Consider the following 25,788-nt stretch of genomic DNA (forward strand, 5'->3'; position numbering starts at 1 on the left):
CGAGCATACTCGAGTCTCGTCCTCATTGGGTTAAATGTAAAGGAGCTTTTTTTAATACTGCTTAGAACTTTCCTTTTCAATATAATCTATGATTTAAAAATGTCAGGAATTTTGTTGGTAACAAAACTTGTGAAAACTTCAAGTTTGATCCCTTAAAGTACAATCTTTTGTGATGTGATGTGAGCTGGTTCTGATTGAGGTTTAACTATCTCATTATTCAAATTTTATAGTTTGAGACAGTGACAGCAACGAATGCACTCAAGCATGTAAAATCATAGTAGTAATTCATAGTTGGGACTTACCCTTCTCATCCACGGTTTCAAAACACCTGAAACCTTTTCTAATAATATTTGAAATCCTAATTAATGCAATTACTGGAGATGTGTTTGAAGTGCCATCAGTTACAGATTCCTGACCTTCTTCAGTATAACTCCAGCCATCATCCTGCAGCTCAAAGTCAAATCTAAGCTCTGAATTCCAACACGCCAAACCCAAACCGAAACCCGAGTTTTGTCATCGTATAGCAGTGTCTGCCTGGTCATTCCCTTTAAAGAGTGTAAGCATCACTTTCATATCCCAGTGAACACTGCAGGAAACCAACTCTCAAGCTCGACAACGAAACCAAAACTCACAAGGGCCTCCTTGTCAATGTCCTTCCCGCCACATCCGTTCTGATTGGTGGCGACAGAGAGATGGGTATCCAAGGGAACGTCCACCTGTTTCCCCGACGACCACTTCTCATGCAGCAGAGACCGAAGCACGTGGGTCTGGGTCAAGTTCTACAGGCAGTAGGAATAAGCCAAATCTTTTGTCATAGAGGCATATTTTTAGGATCTAGAGGAACTCACGGTCTGCTGAGGTCAAATGTCGCTTGACAATAAAATTTGTCAGAATCAACCTCCATTAAATTTCTTCAATTGCATGACACTCGTATGATGTCATGAGTATGTCATAGCAACTTGACAATAGCAAAAATATCACAACTATAAAGTCCACAGTGTAAGAACTGATCTCAACATCTCATTCAATTCTGAACTTTTCACAGAATTGTTTAGAAGTGCAATCTTTTGTATAAGTTAATATAATTTAAAGCACCAAAAGACAATGTACTCTGAATGGGATATCCATATATATTATTCATATTAAAGGGGATGGCTAGTAACCGATCAGTGGGAATCAGTAGGAATACTGAGGGATGATTGTTCCAATCCTTATGGGATTCATTTTAGAGTACATTATATATCTACTGTTGTGTGAAAATTCATTGCTTCAGAATGGTCTCATATTCAAGTAATGTCCAGTTTAATGCCCCGTCACTGACCAGGCACGCTAACCTGGAAACATTAAACTGCACATTACTTGAATATGAGACCATGACCGAAGCAATGAATTTTTACACAACAGTAGATATATAATGTACTCTTAAATGAATCCCACAAGGATTGGAACAATCATCCCTCAGCATTCCCACTGATTCCCACTGATCAGTTAGTAGCCTTCCACTTTAACACAAAACCTAAAATTAGGTTTGAATATGAAGCATCACATAGACATACCCACTAACAAGAGAGAGGAGTTTCAGTCTATCAATATATCAAAATAATGCAACATATGAGAATGACATCATAAAGGGGGTATTCATTTTTAATGTATTTTTGTTCACTTTCAAACAAACAGGTTACGTCACTATCAAAAGGATTTCCATAATTTTGTAGTCTCTACACACTCAACTTGGAATTTACATTGTAAGTTCTGAAATGAAACAGAGTTGAACTTGCCTGCATAACTGCATTAAAGAAACAGGTGTTTCCTAAATTGTTCAATCCCTGCAGAAGGAAAAAAAATCCAGAGGAGAAATCAAGGTGTATCATCTAGTGCAGTCTTGCATACAAGTGTATATCTGGTCACAATCAAGATGATAAGTACAATTTGTAAGACAGAAAAGTTCACAAACCTAGACAATAAATGACCTGCATGTTTTCAGCGGTTCTACGATCACAGGCAGAATGGAACATGATCAAGTATTCACAGTCAGAAATGATAAGTCTGAGCATTTCTCTTGACAGTAGGCATGGACTGAAGAAAACATAAATCAAACGAACTGTAGAATTGACCCTTTTTCCTTATCAATTTATTTCTTTTCTACTTCTTCAAGTTAGACAATTGTCATCTGAGCTCTTCAGCGGTAGTAGAGCTCCTTCACTCAAACCATTTCTCCCCACAAACTGAATTTTGACTCTGGACTCTCCAGCAGGTAACTAGCAATAGTCAGCAAATAGTCAGCATGGTCACAATGTGCCTTGTATTGACAAGACACATCCTGCTGCACAAATGAATGGACGAACGAACGAACGAACGAACGAACGAATGAATGAATCATCATCTGGCACATCAGGCTTCTATGCCTATTTTGTGAATCCAGTATAGATCTTGCAGTGTTCAAAATATAGTGGATGCACACAAAGTTTTAAATATGAGGGTCTACAGGTCAATAAACCTCGCAACACCACTTGAATCCTTCAGCAAGACAAGTTATACACAACACCCGGTTACATACTGGTATACATGGATACCTAGTCGGATGTTAACGGGAAATTGTATCCTGATATTAAGCGTGTTATTTTTTTATTGCAAAAAAAAACAGGAAGATCAGAGACATATATCAGTGAAAATTAGAGGACAAAATGAGATGTATAAAAAGATTTATGATCTATAAAAGTTTTAATAGAAAGTAAGAAAAGTTGCTAACTGTGATTTAGGTTTTGTGCAGGTCTCCATTTGGTTTGTACACAGACATTCACAAAGTTTCATTTTTCTCCTCAGAATATTTTTCTTCAGGCATAATCTTTGTATGTGATAAGAGTAACACCATTTTGTGTGTTCTCCTTGATGGGCATGTTCTCTCTGTGCCAAATTACTTGAAAAAAATGAATACTAGTGACATTTTTTTATTAAATACAAACAAACAAAAACTCGGGATTTACATCACACGGTTTTCACCTGTTCTTACTGTTGTAAACTTTTATAAATCAAACTCTTTTTCTGTGTGTCTGTATCCCCCCCCCCCAAAAAAAAAAACCAACAACAACAACAACAACAACAACAAAAACTGATTTACTTCTATGACTTTTCTGTTGTACATTTGTATACAAAGCAACATTATATCAGGATGGAATTTCCCTTTTAATGTTATTGCGGGAGGATGATGTGCTTGTGCAGTGGATATAAGGCACAACTAAGGTGGCGTGCTACTGAGGGAGGCAAGCGGAATGTGGGTTTGTTCATGTGACCAGGGTGCTGGTATACGAGAAAGCATACTAGCTGGTATTATGGCCTTACCGCCTTTGGCAGGTACTGTAAAAGTGGATATTTTCGCGCGACGAATTTTTTGCGCTTGGCCAGGTGAGAAGAGTTTCCCGTGTGTTTTTAATTCCACGGAATCAAGACATCACGCACAGGAACACATGGCAAGCAAAAATATTCGCGTGCTTTTATTTTCGCGCTAGTTGCTGGTTGCGCGAAAAGCGTGAAAATTTCAACACAGCGAAAATTTCCACTTTTACAGTATTACTATACGCCCATACCTTGACCTTTGGCAGGGGTCCATCTCGGCTGAGGAGGGGGGACCTGATTGGGGAGGCAGAGGTCCGCACATGGCTCTCATCGCTGTCTAAGTCCTTACTCTTCTTCTTGCCTGCAGGCCAGACAAAATTAAAAACACAGAAACAAAACAAACAAAGCAAATCTTAAAAAGGATGAGAGGATATTGCCAGTGGACAAAAAAATGAAACAAAACAAAATGCCATAATCAGCGTAGCATCGTGTCTATAATCTTCAAAGCAGTTAAATTAAAAGAGCAAGTGCCGGAAATCGGCCACCTTGCTGAAATGGTCCCCATGGAATTGAGAGAGTCAGAGAGAGTGCAATGAGTACCCCAACATAGATCACTGTAACTATTTACAAAGATGTAATAAAAAGTTATCATCAATATCAATAAGTATCTTCCATCTAGAGCCAACACAAGAGGGTTATCGGTACAAACTGCTTCCAAAAATGTCTACAGTGTTCAGTGTCTTCAAAGGTGTAAGTGTGTTTATATTTACATCTCCCCATGCATCAATGATTGATGTGACTACCATACAGAAGTGAATTATGTAATGTATAAACCTGTGCTTATTGATTAAGAGACAACTTGCATCAAAGCTTTAGGTATTATTACTGGATTTCGAATAATTCACATGTCATAGGTCACAACAGACCAAAGTAAACGATGACCCTAGATTATACTGAAGGGGTGATTCAAAGGGTCAGTGCTCTACAGAAAGAAAGATATGGGCCCTGTTGCATAAAAAGATGAAATCAAACGTAAGTCAGAAAATCAAACATAAGTAAGGCATCAGCCAATCAGAATTGAGTATTCACAGACTTATGTTTGATTTCCTGATTTATGTTTGATCGCAACTTTTATGCAACAAGGCCCTGGTTCATATATTGGCTTGAAAAGGACGTACAGACAGGTCAAACGTCATGCGTACAACTGTGTCTAGTTCACAAAATACACCTTAATAGTCATATCATGCGTCAGGCCTTTCAAAGGAGAGCAACTGCAACATGCTATAATACACAATTTTTATCAAGTACTTGTAGGAAGATAGCACTGGATCCCTTTCTTTCTCTCTGATGAGCATTTATATCATTAAACTAGATTGTGCTAATCTAACAAGTCATGCTGTAACAAGCTTACATGGAAAAAGTTTTGCATGAACCGGAAAAACTTATGAAAGAGGGCTGTCACCTTCTACGATGAATCACATAATGAAATAATTCCAAAATGGCGGAAATCCTTCCCAAACTTTCTACATATTGCAGAACAAAATAAAACAAAAAAAGAATGAGATTATACAGCAGACATAACAGAGTGGTTTCATATTTCAGTCTGTAATCGAATTGTTGAGGTGAATTGGGAAATTGGATTTCCTCTGGTTTTCTATCTATCTATTCTCTGACCTTCTGTTTATCTAGATCTATCCATCCATCCATCCATTTCTCTATCTTTACTCTCTTCCCCTCAAGGACAGCTGATTTGACAGTGCGGTATTACACTACATCATATTTCGAACTCTAAAATTATGCCACATCCTGTCAGAGTGCACACAGCTCCCTGTCACTCCACGCTTCCTGTTTGAGTGAGGACTGCATAAATTGCGCTTACCGGAGGCTTTCTCTGCAGACCGCTGCTGCAAAGCTTGTCTCTTGATCCAGTCCATGCACTCTGCAAGTTTCTTGCTCTCCGCTGGATTAATGGCCTCATCGCATTTATAACACCTGGACAAGATAGACAGTGGCAACATAAAAAGACTGACAGCATAAATATATACTGGTTGCTGCAAAGATATTGTCCACTATTACTGCTACAAATATTGAATGCAAAAAAAATATTGACTGCTACAAAAATATTGACTTCTACAAATATTGACTGCATCAAACCTCGACTGCTACCAATATTCACTGCTTCAGATACTGGTGGCTCCAAATCATACACTGTTGTAGACTGCTTTAAACACCGACTGCAACAATTATTGACTGCTACAAGTATACAAAGTTGAGGACAACAAATATTGACCTCTACAGATGAATGTTGACTCCTTCAATAGTAAAGGTGTAGATCATTGATTCATGGTCACTCTTACTTAGGACTGCCATGACCAGCACCTTTGCCTCAGGTTCTCTCATGCTCGTAAGAATCATGAGATCTTGCATGTGGTCTGAGTCGTTTCTTAAGACTTGTCAAGCAACCAATCAGATGGCGACACTCTCCAAACCTCTGGAGCAGGCTACGACCTTAATTTAGTCTCAGGGAATGACTCAAAGCGGCCATCCCACAGCAACAATCATGTGGCATTATTTCATTGCGCAAATCTCCACATCCAGTCAACACACACAGTGTACGTGCACTTGCATGGGCCAGGAAAATGTAAGCATTGCACAGAACACTATCGTTTTTTATAAGGGAAATTTTAATTTGTGGCCAATACTTTCAAAGCTCATTTATGAGTGAAAAAGATTAGATCATCATAATCTAAATGTATGAACAAGTACTACTGAATGTGAAGGTATCATTACCCAAGGTTCGACATTAGCAGTAGCCCAGGACCACTGAGAATTGATATTGGGCTACCAAATTGCCAAAAAGGTTAATGTTTGGTGGCCCAATTAGGCAAATATGATTCAAAATGGATTGTTATATTTCCTTTTACTTCAAACCAATACATTCCTTTTTAGATCAAAATATTTTTGCGGCCAGAATACTGTAAAACATGATATATTCGCGGCATGAAATTTTCGTGAATAGGAGCCGACAGCCTTTTTCGTGGCATGAAATTTTCGCGAATTGCTACTGGCGTTCAATGCATGTAGTGTAGACAAAAACTTTCGAGGGCATTTTAATTTCGCGAATTTTGGCGCTTGCGAAATTCGCGAAATTAAAATGCACGCGAAAATTCCTCGTTTTACAGTAGGCCACTATAGAGAAAAAAACAAGTAAGCTATCATTTATAACATGATGTACACATGAACAGGAATACAGTACATGCAGTCTTGGCCACAGGATAACAAATACAGGATTTTCAAGTCTGGCAACATACACTGTATATGGAGGTAATTGTGAAAATTACCCCTGACCTTGATCTTATCTGCGCATGACTTTAGTACCCGCTCACAATTACAAAATACACTGATTTAACCTATCAAATCAAAGGAAAACAATTTGGGTAGTTTTTTTTTTAATGATTGTTAGCATTAATAGAGCTCTGCTTCAGTGCTACCTAGTATTTCTCATGGTAGAATAAAAACCTTGCCCTCCTTAAGAACTAGTTTGGCCACAGATCATAGTGTATGTCAGTTTGAGAACCAGCAAAAGCTTTAATAAAGATGCTACATTCATAACTGATCCTTGAATCAGTAAAATATTTTAGAAGACTATTAGGTTACAGATTCTGTCCAATACTGGCAGATAGTTGTACTCATTTCTGATCTGGAACATATTTTGAGCCAGTTCCATTACATATGAACTTGCTGTACATCTTTTATCAATTTTTATACCGTAAAAGTGATTTTTTTTTTCCCCCCGCATTTCACACAACCAAAAACTAGCATGAGAATAAAAGCAGACAAATATTTTTGCTTGCTTAATGTTCCGGTAGTTCTTATCTTGATTTTGCGGAATGAACGACACACGAAAATGGACCAGTTTTTTGCAGTACAATGTACTTACAGGATATTCAGTGAAACTCAGAGCTGCAAATTATTTGATTTTGAAAAAATAATAATTTCTGCCTGCAAATTTCTGCAAGACTTGATACTGTACATTAAACAAACATAAAAGAGAAATGATTGTCCAATTGTGATCTCACTGGTGGTAGGGATCCACCCTCAGTATATCTAATATGATCATGTGCATTGTGTCTACTAATCTGTCAGCACTACACACTTTCAAATTTGTGATCAGTTGCCTGTGTGTGGACTGTATGAAAGGAACAGTTTTATACAGAGTGTAAAAGTCATGTTGACATCCACTTCACTGTGACAAGCATACAGTAATTGATGTGTCTGGAGCAGTGAAAGTGTCCCTCCCTTGGGTTGAAACAATTATCCATTATCCAATGACAAAATTCATTGTTACTGAATACTCCACTGGTTTTGCTCTTGAGATACACCGTGTATGTCTTTATACTTTCGCTTGCCACAATATGCACCCATAGAATGATGCTTGCCACCGTACTAGAAGGGCAGTGAGATTAAGTGAGTTATTCAAATGATTCAGGGGCTATGCAGCACGACTCAGTACTCCCACACGTTGCTGCTTCACGGGACTTATCAAGTGATGCTACTTTTGTCAAGTTAAAGTGCTGCCCTATCTCTTTATGATTCACTTCCTGGCAAGTCAGGGGGGATGCAGGGTTACACTTAATTGTTCTAATAGGTAGCTACAAGGCTAAAAATTCCAAATGGGACTCTTTAAAGAGAGCTGACCCATACAAGACAAGACTCTGTCCACAACATCGAAAGAAGAGTCAAGAAATATGCATAGAATTTCAGTTCAAATTCTTCACTTTATAAGATTTTCAGACAACTCTGCCATACTGCCAGTCGGACTGCTGGTACTGGTAGCCATCCCAATGAAAACCCATAATACCATACAGTGTAGGGCTCTCTGATTTGGTAACTGGGCAAATTCTGGCATGATTTAATGATTCAAGAGGTGAGCACTTATCCATAGATTTTTAAGGAGGTAATTCCACATAATGACCCAATATTCACACCATATTATTCAATTGTGGACATACAACACTTAAGCATGCAAGAAGAAAAGGACAATATTAGAACATGGAAATACAGTACAAATTAACTCTGAACAAGATCTATATCAATATGAACATTACATTTATAAGTGCCATATTCACTGTACAAGACACACAAAAAAAGAAGAAAATATTAACCGTATACAAGGGAAGGATTCTGCCTTTAATAAGGTGAATGCTCTTTAACTTTTTGATATTTGATTTGCTTTGCTCCGATACTGTGTCTACCTGTACCGCAACAGGACCTCAAAGTGCATGTCAATGCATCAACAAGTTTACATTACAACATTTTAGTGCATGTGCAGTGCAGTACAGTACTTGGCAACACGAATGAAGATCGCATGCCAAAGCTGTAAGAAGCTCTGACAAAGAGCTTTTCAATTCTATTTTCTATTTTTGTCAATCCTTGGGTTTTGAGTTTCCATAGTGCTTTGTCACACAGAAAATAACCATATTTTTTTATTCTCTGTGGGAATTAAGATTCAAAAACCCTAGATGTCAAGTTTCGCTGGAAATGGGTATTGTGAGTTGATTATCACAAAAAAGTACACATATATTTGGTATCTTGGATTTTTTTCTTTTTTTTTTTTTGCTATCAGGCAAAGGTACAGTACTCGAGTGGTCTTACAATTCTAGCCTAGAAAAATGACACACTTTATTACCTACACACTCATATGCATTTCTGCATACTTTGCTGCCTATTCATATGAAAAGCTATTATATCAGAAATATAGCGAAGCAAGAGACACTAAATTTTAACTGATATCAAGCTTTTGGTTTTGTCTGTTTGTTTGTTCATCATATCTAACAAGCACAAAGCCTTTGGTGCATGTACCCCACTTGGAAAAGGCGCTTTGATGACACAATGTACAGTATGTATCCTACACTGTATGCAATGTCTTGTATTTGGTACAGTATTTCTATTTTTTAAAATTGAAGTATGTATCATCTTCGTTCAGACATATTTTCCTGTTACTCAATTCCTCATGGTCTACAGGTGGCAATTCTTTTTTTAAACCCATGAAAAGACAAGTCATTATTTTCTACTTCTGAAAGGAGCAACATCACATCTTGAAGCCCCTCCCTCCCAACAGAGACTGACCTTCAGAGATACTTAACCACAGCGGGTGGTATCTTAACCCTTTCTGCGCCAGGGACTTTGGATAATGTATACAATGCTATGGAGCTCTCTGTGCTAATCACCATTCAAAGCACACATTGGGTTAAAGAGGATGCTGTAACAGCGGCATGAATTCTGGCTGCCATTCGCATGATATTTAACCATGTCACAATCATTGGTTCAGGGACGAGGAAGCTAAAAAAAAAATGTATGTAGGGCAAGTTTCAGCTACTATGCACAATTATCACTTGTCTTTCCTGTAAGGGGTAGAATCGAAACATTTGTTGAATGCAGCCTTTAGTATTAAAGTTGACAGTATTTTGACCTTGAACTGCTGCTATCTGTATTCCTAATGGCAATTGTCATTTTGCCTCTGACGAAGATTATGCTCGGATTGAAAGTTCAGGCCCCTTTTGACTCCAATTGTCAGAATAAACGGGCCTATCATACATTATGGGTTGTGTACACTGATGACAAGAGAGTGAACCTTGCAACATGGTGGACCCATTTGAGTTCAACAACTTGTACTGTGGTATCAAGTGCCTATGTAGACATCATTATGCTACCTCTCTCTTCCCACAAATACAAGATGAATCGCGCAAAAGAGTGTACATGATATTAACTACAAACCAAAAACATTCGCAGCATGAAACTTTTGCACATTGGAGCCAACAATCCTTTTTTTGTTGGATGAAACTTTCGCAAATCGTCACTGGCATTCAATGCATTGTGTAAAAAAGCACTTTTGCTTGCATTTATAGCTGTTCGTAAATTTTTACTTCCCATGACATTTGTGAAACTTTTATTCATGTGAGTATTTCTGGTTTTAATAGAACTTGCCTTCATAAACCATGTCAAGGTATTGACTGCACAAGCACCATCACAATTCCAAACAAGTGTCAAAGTGTAACTGTGGGAGAAGAATGATTCCTGTACACATTTATGTTTGGCAAACCAAACTAAATTCATGAAGCATCACAGTAGCAGGCAGTCATGCCTTAAATAGGGAATGCTAGAATGGTGTGACCTGCTCAATTGTGCTTACACTTTCAACTACAGGTGTATCTGTGGGACTATAAATCAAAAAGCATATTTTGAAAACACACAGACAGTGCATATCAATTACTGTAAAACCAGAAATTTTCACATGCGTAAAACTTTCGTGAATATTATGAGGAGCCATGATTTGCGATTAGCATACATATAATGCATGCGAAAGTTTTTGTCTCTAAAATCCAGTACATGTAACACACTTGTAATTTTTTCATGATTGGCATTTCCCACAAGTTTCATGACACAAGAAAAGGCTATCTGCTCCGATGTGTGATGAACACAGAAAGAAAAAGAGAATGGGAAAGAGAGGGAAAGAGTGAGATGAAGAGGGGGAAAAGAATGAAATGGCTACTGTGCAGAGGGAGGGGGAAGGACTGAGATAAATAGATAGAGAAATAGAAAGAGATATGAGAGAAATATGAAATAGTGCATGATCAGCCTGTGAGTTAAGTCTTACCATACGTTCCAATTGGCCAGGCAAACGGCGAGAGCGTGCGTACCAGACCGGGGCGTCTCAAAGTGCTTCAGAGCATGTTGGGCTGGACTGTTTCGACAGCAACCCTGCATACAGATGAGGATGGTCACAAGAGAAAAACTAGAAATGTCGCTATGGCGACTGATGCCTCCGCCATAATGCATGATTCTCCCAATAGGTGTATAGTACAATGTCTTCACAATGTGTGATGACAGTTTCATATAAAACTGGCAAAATATTGAAAAGACAGGTTTGACAGAAATATCTTGAATGTTCGCTTTCCTTGAACAGGGTTTGCTATACGTGTAATTGTCTAAGAGTGCATGTACACATATTTAGGGAATTGAGAATTTGTACTTGACTTCTGACGGACCCTTTTATAAGTTTATGCATTGAGTAATTTCCAAGGTATGAAGAAAGAGTGTAATTACAGTACAAAATAGTTGTTGTTTTTTGTTTGTTTGTTTGTTTGGTTTTTTTTTTTTTTTTTGGGGGGGGGGCATTGAAACCTGGCCTTTGACCCTTAACCTTTGACCTTTGACCTTCTGGCTGAAAATTTCCTGGAGAATCTCCATTAGGTAACGCATGTATATATTAAGTTTTAAAACTAATAATGCAAGCATTGCATATACTAGTATATGAGGAAAATAGTAAAATTTTGAGGAGTTGACCTTGACCTTTGACCCTCCTGACTATTGACCCACGACCCCATAATTCCCTAGATAATCCCTGCCAGTCAGTACATGCGTATGCACCAAGTTTCATGAAGATACATTGAACCATTTGTGAGAAAAGTGATATTGCAACATTTTCACCTAACCTTTGACCTTTTGACCTTTGACCTTATAACATGAAACTCTCTTTGGAGAATCTTTATGCAGTAGTACATGTCTACACTAAGTTTCAAGAAAATACCTTTGGGCATTGCATAGATATGGGGGAAATAGCAACATTTTTTGCATTTGACCTTGACCTTTTGACCTTTGACCTCTTGCCAATGTCACTAAAATCTACTCAACTGATTGTCCCATCATACATCATCCTTGGACCAAGTTTGGTGAAAGCTGCTTCATAGAGTTTTGAGTTATCACGTAAACAGATAAATTTTAGGATTTGACCTTGATCTTTGACCTTTGACCTCTGTCCGATTTCACTAAAAAACTTATCAAGTAATTACCCCATCATACATCATCCGACAAAGTTTGGTGAAATTTGCTCGATCCAGTCTTGAGTTATCACGTAAACAGATACAATTTCATGATTTGACCTTGACCTTTGACCTTTGGCCGATTTCACCCAAAATCTTATCAAATAATTGCAACATCATACTTTATACTTGGACCAAGTTTGGTAAAATTCCAGTCAATATTACTCAAGTTATCGCATAAACAAAAGCGGACGGACGTACGTACGGACGGACGGACAACCCGAAAACATAATGCCTCCGGCACCACTTCGTGGCGGAGGCATAAAAACAAGAGGATGTTACTGAGCTCACATCCATTTAGAAATCATAAGGGACAGTAGTTCTCTTGAAATTATAGTTGATGACAGCAATTTTCCAAATGTAATTGAACCACCATAAACATTGATCAATGAATGTGAAGAAACTGAACAGAATTCATTCCACCTCTCAAGGGCGACCGACTTTGGCAAACACGAGTCGCCAATGGAAAAGAGGAATAAAAAACAACAAAAGATTGAGAGCTTGTCATTCTTAAACATATTTTTTGAGTGTACCTCAGCCACTTTTATCTACAATGTACCTCATAAATTTGACAAGAGGAAATTAGAGTGCAACTCACTGCTCTCTATAACGTATGTTCACTTCATATGTATTTATGTGCAATGCTGAATGTCTGAGGAAATAATGCATACAAATGTACCACTTCATCTACATTAAATGTATCATCCCAGCATGGCAAACATAGACCAGTTTGAAGCTAGCGATGGTTCAGCTGACCTTAAATTTTACCATTAAAACAAAACAGTTGTAAATCTGGATATCACCCACTAATACATACATTGTACATAATCCAACATGCCTTCTACAGATGCCTACATGTACATCTTGTATGAGCTCCCTTCGATGTTTGCAATGTTCTTTGACTGCAACATGAAGAAACCATTCAAGTCCATGACATTACTCATTTCAACTCTGTGTGTCATTAGGTCTTTACTAACTCTTATTATGTTTTTTGTCTACTCACGCGCAGAATTTAATTTCAAGGAGGCACAAGTGCCACGCTAGGATTACACCAACCTGATGTCCACATTGCAAGCAGAGCCAGATCACAGGTTCGAAAACTTCTCCGTCAACCTCATCTGCACAACTCACTCGCTGACTGCTACCGCCTCCTCCTTTATCATTGGTACATGGCTGCGTATCGAGATGGACTTGTGGTGTTAGAACACATTGTGTACATATTGTGTATTCACATGTCAATTGTCATTGCATTATTCAAGAGTAAATTATGCAGCTCAGTCATGCAAATCAAAAGTATTACCCAAGAAAATCAACCAAAACAGATGTAAACATTCCTGGAGGAGGTTAATAATCTGATTGGTAAATTTCTAGATATCAAAAGCAAATTTCTTCAGTTCGCAAAAAAGGTTTTGATTGCTATTCGTTTGACATTGAGTCAACACAAGAGTGACAAAGCCGGCAGAAAACACTACGTGCAAGCTCACAAAGGTGAAATCAAACTCTTAATTTGAACTGAAGAAATTTCTTTCTGATACAGATTTAAAGATATTACTACCAATTAAACACAAAACCACTGGTGCTACAAGAGGGAAGCTATAAAACACAGAAATCTGTGAGCGAAGACGGCTCATATGCAATCTATGTGAATGGAAACTTTGCTGAACGTAACGTTGTAAATCATGTACCGTATTACGTATAATACCACCACCACGAGACGCGTGCACAATCAACAAAACTAATCCCTACAAACACTTAAAAGATGTGAAACCATACCACTTGCTTTACCTTGTTGTGTTGCTAGACTCTTTACGATGCTTTTAAACTGGGTTCTCTTGACAGAACTACAAATTCTCTGACACTGGCAGTTGTGAGCACCATTAAATTACCATGCTATAGCCGTAAAAGTCTTCTCGGTAAAACTGTACAGTGTCTTAGTTTCCTGCTACAGGATCTCTTCAATTAGTGCCGCCCCCGACCAAACACGTCACATGACAACACACAGCTCAAAACATCCACAAACTTTCCACTTGCGTCCCCAGTGTGTATACAATACACACAATTACATGTAATATGCATACTGGGGCAAGCTGTCACACTCGGCACACGGCACTCAAGTGGCGAGATATTTTTAGAGTCTCGGTTGTGGTTCACAGTGCGTTCATGGCAAAAAAAAATCTTTTCTTGCCCTCTGTCTCTGGAGTCTTGCATGGAGGTTGCTGCATTTTCAAATAAATTTGAATTTCCATTGTATCTGAGTGACAAATTGCATTTCATTGGCACAAATGAATATCAAGCACTCATCTATTCAGTGTTTCGGTAGTAGCCAGGATGAAAAATGATGGGCATACATTTGAACACCTGTACTCTGGTTGGATTCATCAATTTGAATAAATTTGAATTTGCTGCCTGATCTTTACACATTCTAACTGTTTTATAGGAAATCTTCTAGCAAACTGCTGAAGATACAGGAATATAACGGTACACACATGACGTATGCTGATCAATATCAAAGTGCGATTCTCACTATGTTCACGGTAATCTATTATGATGATCAGAGGAGAATGAGACTACATGTAATGTCAGTAAAACATGACATAAGAGAAGAAAGTTGCACATAAATATCATAGAATCATGGCTTTGGCTGGTAATTTTGATAACCACAGCCATAAATTTCCCTTAACCCGTTCCATACGGGAACCTGGTGGTCTGCGTATTAAAGTCTATGGGGATTTCAGAATTCAGTATGGAATGGGTTAACAATCATTTTCAGTGGGTTATGGTATTACTTAGACAACATTTGATGTGAAGGATTCAACATATTTGCATGATTTCATGACAAAAGGAAATTTGATGAAGATTATGAAACCAGTTGGTGGTAAAAATGTGAGATGATGACATCATTCAATTTGTGTACAATGAAAGGTGATTACTCTTTTATGAAAGCGTACACACATGAAACTTAAAAGATTTCACAACTTCCTCATTTTAGGTCTGACTTTGATGAAATCTTGACAAATCGGTGCACTTGAAATGGCTACATATCAAAGCTGACTCAAACATTGTGTAACACTGCTTTCTACAGTGTAAGTACAAACTATTGTCTAAAAAAAATTAGACATCCAGAAAAAGAACATTTTGACATGTAAGAGGAATCATGCCAATTACACAATTTCATGCTCTCCTTGAATAATTTTGGTTCACTAATATGGCAACTTCGACTCATTCTCCGAGAAATTCACAATCAAAATAAATGACACATACACTCATACTGTGTATGCAGAGAATATAAGGCAAACATGATATTAAAATGTATTTTATATTTGTCAAAGAATGAAATTTATTGCATTTGTATTTGTATGCAGGCCATCGGAAAACTTGTGAGGCCACGATATCGTCACCTCATCAACTACATTGTAAATTTAGTTTCTACATTATTAATGATTGAGCAAATGTATGTAACTTTTATCAATCTTCCTCCAATACAAGATATACAACTGTATATATGCAGTGTAATTTAAAAATGCTATTAAAAGATATATTATGTAATAATGACACAATGGTGATTTCTACAGGGAATTCCCCCGAGACTCAAAGGGTTACGATGCTCTGGTACTCACTGTACACTGGCCAAAGCCACAGTTCTTTAGGCCTTTCTTCACACTGTTCAAGCTCACAGACTTCTCCAGGTGAGTACATCCTTTGCCTTGGATTCAATCAAAAGAAAGACATCTTTTCATTATACAGTACATGCACAAATGAGCTACAGTCCAAGTTTTACTGGATAAAGTGCAGAGCTACATCAACATAAACAAACGTGTGATACCGATGACCTAACATCAGTCAAAGGAGCTGACAACCTTACATCGGGAGATGTCATTTTAATAGCATGCAATGGAAATCCTAATTTCTTTACAGGGAGCATAATACACTAACAGTTGTACATCAGTTGCTTTTTAACATTGTGTAGTATTGGCAATTTTGCCCTGGAAGCTTCAGACATGTCATGACTACTATTCATCATTCAACAGAGGCATTAAAAGCTTTCTTCAATATGGCGGATTACTGTAATATGTGGCAATATAAAATCTCTCTTCATTTTCTTCTACTTCAGTTCAGTCTGACTGAATGACTACATCTATGGAAATAGACTCCAATAAAGTGCATAATGTGCTTGACGAGTTTGTTGTGAAGAAAATGGACTGTTATGATAACTGCTAAAATCATAACACACAATATCCAAAACAGCTATTTACTGTATACTAACGCAGATGTTTTAATAACAGTAGCAAAACATTACTTCTATAGTTTGCTGCTGTGTCTATTTATCATTTTTTACTTAGAATCAATGTATTTTGTAGGGCTGAGTATTTAAAAACATTTTCTTTCACTTCAAAGCCCTTTGCTGTTCATATTCTTGCCTATAAATCGATAACTGTGATAAAGATTGTACTTAATTGAGCTATTTTTGTACGTACACAACGGCTAAATACAATAGTGTAGGTCTACCATGTGCTTAGCATTGACCTCCAAATCCTACAAATCCAAGATTATGACTCCCTCTTGTTAGATCATGTACACTGGAACAAAATGTCCTCAATTTATATTCAACAATAGAAGCGATAAAGTAATCTTTTGAGAAAATGTGAACTTAGCAATATTTCATTATTTCATAAAGACTAAATTGACATTCTAATGGCAATGCAAACTTCCTTGATATTTGTCCTCTTTGATTAAAAAAAAAAAAAAAAAAAAACGAAAAAATCTAAAAATTCATTCATCTCTTGACTGTTTATCAGAATTTTCTTTTTCTTCCCCAGGTGTACTGCTTTACATGAGAAAGTGTCATTCATGCTATAGTATGACAGTCATGTTAAAGAACCAGTAGTGTCGGGATGCCAAGTAGTGGGAAGGCTGGCCTATAGTTCAGTTATATTCATGAATCCCTGTAATGAATCAGGTACAGGTTTATTACTGATCTCTAGATGTAATGTACATTACACACAGCCGAAGGATCTCAACTGGAGTCGACCGTTACCGATGAGTATATGCTTCAAAGCACATATTTGCTGACACGTGGCTAATGGGCGCTATACTGTAAAAGTGGAAAGTTTCGCGGTGTTGAAATTTTCGCGCATTTCGCGCAACCAGAACCTAGCGTGAAAATAAAAGCATGCGAATATTTTTGCATGCCATGTGAGCCAGTAGTTGATGCCTTGATTCCGCGGAATTAAAAACATGCGAAACCCTTCTCACCCGGCCAAGCGCGAAAATATCCACTTTTACAGTACATGGTTTTCAAATGTAACCCAGTGGGCAGCGAATGAAGATCAATCCAATTTGACCATCCATGTTTCCTCATGCTATTAACGGGCCTTTAACCCATTGAGGACGAGTCCCGAGTATACTCGGGCAGGTGTCTATGGGAAATGCCTGTTGAAGCAAAATCAAACCGTCCTCAACGGGTTAAAGCTCAAGAATACAATGTCAAGGACTCACTTCCCATTAAAGGGATGGTACAGTATTGGTGAAGGCAAGGATTACAAATGTAGGCTTACCAAAAAACCACTTAGGAAATAGTACAGAGCATACCATTCTAAAGATGAATTCGAAGTTTATTTTATGAAAATCGGTTTTAGAATGGCTGAGACATCCAAAAACAATGTAAAATAAAGTGATCATGATAAAAGGTGGGACCCACCTTTTATTAGGATTGCACTATTTTGCATATCTCGGCCATTTCAAAACCAATTTTTATCAAATAAACATTGAATTCCTCTTGGAATTACATGATCTTTCATATTTCGTGAGTGGTTTCTCATTATCTCACCCCAAAATGTTAGAAACCTGAAGTTAGGTCTCAACCAAAACTATACGATCCCATTAAAGGGATGGTACCTGTATAGTTTAAGTTGAGACCTGGCTTCAAGTCTCTGATTTTTTCGGTGAGATAATAAGAAACCTCTTCAAATAGTATGAAATATGAAAGAGCATCTTAATTCCAACAGGTATTCAATGTTTACTTGATAGAAATTGGCTTTGAAATGGCCGAGATATCCAAACTAAAGAATCCTTCTAAATTTTTTGGTTGGATTGCTCTCTTTTACTATGTTTTTTACTATCTCAGCCATATCAAAACGGATTTGCATTAAATAAACTTTGAATTCCTATTAGAATGGTATGCTCTGTAACATTTCATGAGTGGTCTCTCATGTATCTCACAAAAAGTTAAAAGCTCAATCCTCATCTCCACTGATCCTATACCATTCCTTCAAGCTAAATCATAAATTGATACTTCTTACAAAAACATGCCCACAACATACATGTGTCAACAACTATACTTCTTTTACAAAAACATGCCAATAACAGGATGATCGACACTGAATATTCATAACCTCGATTAAACAACAAACATTATGTACACAATGTCAAGAAGTTAGAACATTTAAACATTTTCATATTCACAAGTCATGGATGTGGGAATAAACAATGTATACATGTGTACTTCTCTACTCCTTTATGAAATCTACTAGGTAGTTAAAGACCATCTTGTTGGTAAAATCCTCCCCAGACAATATATTGCAATGTGTACTTTAATGATACTAGCTGGAAATACACAAGTACATGACCCCATTTTAGCATTCGATGGGGTGATGTGCATTATGATGCAAATGCCTGCCAGAATTAAAGTTGTATCTGTCCAGTACTATAAATTTCTGAAAGATAATTTGATTCAAAGTTCAGCTAGATATTCCTAGAAATGTGAACCAAACTGCACCTATCAAAGATATAATGTTTACTCCAAGAAGAAATTTATTCAAAGTACTTTCATAAAGTATTTCCCCAAAGCACTAATGTAACAAAATACTAAATATATTGGTTATTTTTTCTACATTTGCATCAGCCCAGCCCTTATGATTAACATGCTTTTATTAGACTGAAACTGAAACTCATCTTCACTGCTCACTCAATGCTGTACTACATGTTCAGTTGTATGATGGCTCAGTCCAAGAGAAGATTTTTTTTTTTTTTGGACAAGATACAGTGTACATTTGTACATACATATTGTAGATCTAGATATGGCTCTGAGCATACAAAACTCTGTTTGCTAAGATTTGTAATATCAGGTACTGTATACACTGTACGAGCTAAAATTTTCGCGTACAGATATTTTCGCGAATTGCTACTTGGAGGACATTTTCGCGTGTTGTCACAAAAAAACTATAGTTGTCTATTACAACTAAAAGTACCTCATACGTGTAAGTACTAGTACTTTCTCAATTTGAAAGTAAAACAAATATCAAAAAGTAATACTTTACAAGGACTTTCGAAATTCATGCCGGACATCGACAGGCAAACACCAAGAATGCAGCTGCAAGAGTAGACTGAACGCACTTTAAACAGCTACAGGACTGTATAGTTAGCTGTACTGTGCGACGTGCATGCACAGTCGACAAGCTGAAGGCTACAATGTAGCTACATTTTGTAGGCTCAGCGCAGGACGGGATACATACATGTTTGCAAGTGGACGTTAAAATAACATGCACGATGAAAATGGATACGTGCTTATAATGCTTAAATAAAACAAAATTATTATGGTCTACTTACTTTTCTGTTAAATGGTAAGAGGATGCATCACGCCAGCATGCTGTTGTAATCCATGCAATAATAATCCACACTGCCTCAGCTTTGCGTACATAGCTTGGTCAATCCTCCTACAGTAGCTGTGTGCTAGACTTACGTACGTAGCTAGCTACATGTACGAGTACCAGTAGTGTACTGTACGGCACTATAATTTTGGCGCGATCCTGCAGCACATGGCATGGCTTGATTTTCATTTCCCTGCGTTGTTTTTGCGTGTTGTTATTTTTGCGGTTCAAAGGCGATTCGCGAAAATTTCAGCTTGTACAGTACTGTATAAAGTGTTATTTTCGCGAGGGTTTAATTTTTCGCGAATTTACAACACATGAAAATGTCTCCATATGCTTTGTGAATAGAGAATTCATGTAAGCGTCGGCGTCTACTCGCGAAAACATCTCACAAAAAAAGTCTATGACTTCGTCCTTCGCGAAAATATCAGTACGTGAAAATAACAGCGTATACAGTATGATGTTGTTACCTTCACACTACCCTAGCATCACAATGAACATTCTCAAGTAATTGCAGCTAGCAGGCTAAGTCCAATGAAACATTCCAGACCCTTGATAAAATTCCATTATCCCACAAGAAAACATTTGGTATTTCACAAGCAAGCTGGCACAATGTATTTTTGGCATCCTGTCACTTAATGTTCTTGCATTTGATTGTAGAATCACTTTTTTTTTCAAACTGTCCTAAATTAGCAGCACAGTGCAATACATTTATCATACCCTTTGGATGTCACATGCAAGACTAACATGCGTACAATTGTTGATGTGTACTAACAACCAGCATGTAAACCAGGCATAAAAATCCTTCAAAACTTAATGTAAAAATCCCGGATCACTACCAAAATCTAATCATTTGTTCCCTGTGCCATTATCAACTTTTCTTGCAAGTTTCATCAAAATCAGTTCACAACTTTCGATTTATTTTGAACACAAACAAACAAACAAACAAACAAACAAACAATCAAACAATCAAACAATCAAACAATCAAACAATCAAACAAACAAACAATCAAACAAACAAACAAACCAATGCCGACAAAAACAACCTCCTTCGCAGAGGTAATAACAATACACCTACCTTTGGTTGTTTCCTCATCTGAAGTGTTGTGGTAGTCCGTTTGCTTCGTTCTGTTGCGCTTCTTACCCATATCCGAAGATCCAGTGGTGTTCTCCTTTACTCGCATTGAGCCAATATCCAATGTCACATCACTCGATTAAAAACTGTATGGCATCTACAGCAAAAAGAATGACGAGCTGAAATAATTCCAAGCCAGTGAATACTAGATATTTGAAAAGAGTGTGGCTTTGTCAGTTTTTAACTCTTGTCACACTTAGTGTGAGGTGAAACAGTAGTCTTCATGCTTAAACAATATTCTGCTATTAAATACAAAACAAAAAAGCAAACAAACACTTGAGTTTAATAAACTCACAATACACCCATCACTAAGCCAGGTTCTTAAATTGAGTCTGAACAATTTAAAACTGATCATATAATTTCCTTATCTGCACACATATCATCACCTGCCAGACAGAAGTGCCCTCAGGCTTGCGCACTTGAACAATGGAAAAAAAAAAAAAAAAGTTATCACATCATATGAAAGAGCTTACAAAACTCTTGTAAAATTATGACACCCCCCCCCCCCCAAAAAAAAAAAAGATGTGTGGAAACAATCCATGATGATAAACAATTGTCTATACAGGTTTAAGGTGGTTGGTACAAGAACTGTGAACACAGCGTATAGATAAAATCTAGCACTAAATTTTATGCATGCATATTTAGACTTTAGAGAGTAAAGCCACCAGTTTTCAGCCACCAACCAGAGTTCAGCCACTTATCACAAATCATAAGCCAGTACATTCTATTGTCACTGCAGCATGCATATCACATCATTCCATATAGTCCTTAAAGTCTACTACTCATCGACCACCTATTTTTAGATCGACCACCCTTGCACAATGGCCTTCTCGTGTATAAAATCTAAAGTACGCGTGGGACGGGGTGAAATACGCTGGAACATTCTAACATGAATACAAATCAAGAGAAATTAGAGGATACACGTAAATAACCAGAGGAAACAGGAGGAAAAAGAATTGAAGAAAATTTCATTACTAATTAATAGACTGTAGAAACTTCTACATGTAATGTCTTTGCGATTAACTGACACTAGATTTACATGCTTCAATTTCATCAATGGGAGAATGGGCAGTCAAGTAAAATGGTGGGTGATGAGCTTTGCACCGGTGCACAGTAAAAAAAGTCACTTGCGTTTGTCACTGAGAATTCTGCACGTGTGGTAGAGTCAACAATTTGAGCCCTGGCATGGGCTTTGGATATGAATCTGTGGTAAATCATTTTCTAACTTTAAGTTGAGTGAAATTAATAATAATAATTAATAATATCTAATTATAGGTAGCTCCTGAGGCGTGAGGGAAATTAAAGATACAAGGTATTTTAATTGAAAAAAGGTCAATGAGTAGTATGGCTGGGTGTCCAACACATCGGCACCCTATTACAACTTTGTATTTCGGTCAATACAAAATAGATACTTAAAGGGACTGTACAGCACTGGTTGAGGTAGGGATTCATGTTTTGAACATTCCTAAGTGAAGTAACGAAAAGCCTCTTATGAAATATAAAAGAGCATGTAATTTTAAGAAGGATTCAACGTTTATTTGATGAAAATTGGTTTTCAAATGGCCGAGATATCCAAAAAAGTGCTAATAATAAATGGCAACATGCCACAACTTTATTAGGATCTCTTTGTTTCACCTTGTTTTTGGATATCTCAGCCATTTCAAAACCGATTTTCATCGAATAAACTTTTGATACCCCTTAGAACTGTATGCTCTTTGACATCATATAGAGTGGTTTCTGAATATCTCGCAAAACGTTAAAAGCTAAATCTTCACCTCGACCAGAACTGTACACACCCTTTAAAAATAGAATATCTCACAATTTGCCTGATATTTTACTCTCATGTCAATAAAATACTCTGAATTCACAATGTGCGCATTGAAAATGCTTCAAACGTGCAGGTCATTATTTTGACACACTCAGTTGCGCCGTATTTGAAACCAACACCCCTACCCGCCACTGACAATAGACTCTATGTGTGAAATGCACATAGAAAATCTCATTCTTTTCCAATCATCTGCCAATGGTGCATTTATAATCTACTGTATCATTGTTTTGCTATTGATCTTGTTTATTATCGGGATTTTCAGAAATATTTTGACATCACCAAATCCCAAGTGAAGAATGCAAAACCACTGCGCGTATTCTCACGCATGAAAGTTCGTTCTTTACGCTACACGCAATGCTGTAAATAGAGGGGTATCGGTTTCAATGTAAAAAAGTGTTGTGTCGCTGTGTCGGACACTTAGCCACAAATCTATACTAAAATCAACTGGGGGGGGGGTGTCTAGCTTCTGGTAGTACATAGAGTAACTGCGGCAGTAAGCGGCCGTGCAGCCGTTCGCGGCAGGTACAACATACACGATAATATACCGCTAAACACAGCATTGCACTGTTACATGCACACTACACATATACTAACACACTAGCAATCAACAAAAACCAAGCGATAAAATGGGCACAATCTCTGACGAAAGTGAAATTTTCTCACCTAAATGACAACATATCGCATCCAAAATAAAATTTTCGGTACTTCTTAACATAACAATTAAGAAATAATGGTCCAAGAAACTTGATTTTTTGTCGTTTTCCTGATGCTCATGGATTTTGAAAACATATCCTCACATAAAATAGAACTTTCGCGAGCCGATGTGGGCCGCCATTTTTGTTCGGAAAGTAGATGTTACCATCGAAAAAATTCTGAAAAACACGAGAAAGACATCAACAACACCGCCAGAATTGCGACAGGCCTCAAAATAGGATTTTGGAGGGGCAAGGCCATTTAGAAAAGGGCACTTTTTCCAAGAGGCCAGGGCACTTAAGTCAGTCAGAGGGGCACCAAGGCCACATTGGAAAGGGCATGTTTGGTGTTTATGAAAAAAGAAAGAAGAAAAACAAACCGAGAAAAACAAACAAACACACACACACACACACACACACAAAGTGCAACACACAACAAAAACCTCTTCCCTACAGCTGTAACACATTCCCGATCTCCACGTTTCTATCAGGTGAAACGACATTTTTTAAAACAGGAATAAAACAACAGTAGGTATTGATTGAAACTCGACACCCTTTCAGGCCAGCCAGGCCAGGCTGCCATGAAACTTCAAAGCACATTCCGACAGCTGGCTGGCAAAACCACAAGGCAAAGGAATTTGCGTGCGCATGTAGATTGCTATGATTAGTCTGTGACAGACAGTTCATGACCTCCAAGAATGCGCCAGTACGCGCGATTTCTTCTGTTGATTGGTCTCTACTCCACCCCTCCCCATTCCCCAGTCTGGCACACCTTGGCATCGTGGGATTTTTCTTTTTTCTTGGTGAACTTGGTGTTCACTCTTTACTACTCTATCTGAATATGCGCTGCCTAGCTAGTACATACTCGCGGCCGCTGCGCTGCGGAGGCAGTCGGGACGGTAAAAGCCGGTCGGGCGTACATGTACGTACACGTCGTCTCGTACCTCGGAAAGATACTTTGAGTTTGAATCAGATATACAGGCAGGACGCGAGTGAACTGAAGGTATGATATTTGAGATCAGGAAAGTTGTTCAAGCTTATTAAAGAGACTTTGAGAAAGGGCATATCATACATCATAAATAATAACTTTCATTCTAAAAGGGCACCACGGCCCCAAGAAAAAGGGCACATTTTTTTTGGCCGTAACTTTGATCAAAAAACAAAAGGCACTGCGGCCAACGAGAGGGGCACCGACGGCCATGGCCGTCGGTGGCCGTCGGTTAATTCGAGGCCTGTGCGATCTTGTTTGCGGCCAATGCATGTGCGCCCGCTATTTTCATGTGCTTTCGCAATGGGAATTGGCGCTTACGCAATGTTCGCAAGACATGTGAAGGCGTTCAGCTAAAGATCGAGGAGCACGCGCGTAATAGGGATTGTACATCGTGCCGCAAGCAGAAATAGTACGTCGCATATCGCCCTTATCGGCAAAAATTGTGCCGGGTTTTGCCCTGGTAAATCATGAAAACTGCGTTGGTCAATGGTAAATTTCTTTTATGAAAACAATTGCGTTAATGAATAATCCTGTCTATGATATATGAAATGGTTGAAATAATTTGCCTGATTTGTTTACAAGTTGGAAAAACCCTTAACAATGCTTAAACTGCCGCAAACGGGATATTTCTAGGTACAGTCGATACATTGTACGTCTCCAATAGGCAATATATCTCTTGTTCACATTCACAGTCATATCAACACCACACATTTACACAGCCACCACCCAACGCGGGTATAGCCGTATTATAAACCACCGCACCACCGTGCACCACACCTCCCAGCGTGATCGTGACATACCATCAGTGCATGCCTAGCTTGCTTGAAGTTCTACATCTGTGTCACTACTAATACACATCCATGCTCGTGTCCCACGGCCACACACCATGCCAGTGCACTGATCATCCATCCGATCCACCACATCTCTAACCTAACGACAACGTCAGCTAGGTCTCTACCTGTACACACCCCCTCTCTGAAAAATCAATAAAAGTGTCATCAAATGTAAATCACGACAGCACCACGAATCTCGATAAACCGTAGATTATACTTACTTGGTTATAGCTCAGACTGAGATATTTTGATCCCACACTGCATTCTAGTATCAAAACATGACCACATTGGCACCTCTCCTTACCACTTGCGAGAAGATAATTTCTCACGATCTCTAAACCGGAAGCAATACAATACTCATTTCTTTCCTTAATCAAGAAATATCTAGATTAAAAAAGCATTTACATTTTGGTTATGGAATTTTTTCAATAAGTAATAATATCATTTT

The 25,788-nt window shown here is 38.0% G+C and overlaps 1 protein-coding gene across 1 annotated transcript; it reads right to left on the minus strand.

The window, feature by feature from the left end:
* Positions 1-632: 632 nt before the first annotated feature.
* Positions 633-25,668, minus strand: LOC139708639 (ubiquitin carboxyl-terminal hydrolase 16-like; the record flags this gene model as incomplete). The annotated part of the gene is made up of 9 exons (XM_071620578.1): positions 25,562-25,668; positions 20,940-21,093; positions 15,833-15,918; positions 13,272-13,388; positions 10,991-11,094; positions 5,213-5,325; positions 3,585-3,694; positions 1,779-1,826; positions 633-779 (listed from the first exon to the last, which is right to left on the minus strand). Coding segments are annotated over exons 2-9 (831 nt in total), but the record flags the coding sequence as incomplete, so codon positions are not given.
* Positions 25,669-25,788: the final 120 nt, after the last annotated feature.

This window comes from Diadema antillarum, unplaced genomic scaffold (assembly GCF_040938485.1).
Source record: "Diadema antillarum isolate AM-2024a unplaced genomic scaffold, OU_Dant_1.0 seq00001360_RagTag, whole genome shotgun sequence".
In the NCBI taxonomy this organism is placed as follows: Eukaryota; Metazoa; Echinodermata; class Echinoidea; order Diadematoida; family Diadematidae; genus Diadema; species Diadema antillarum.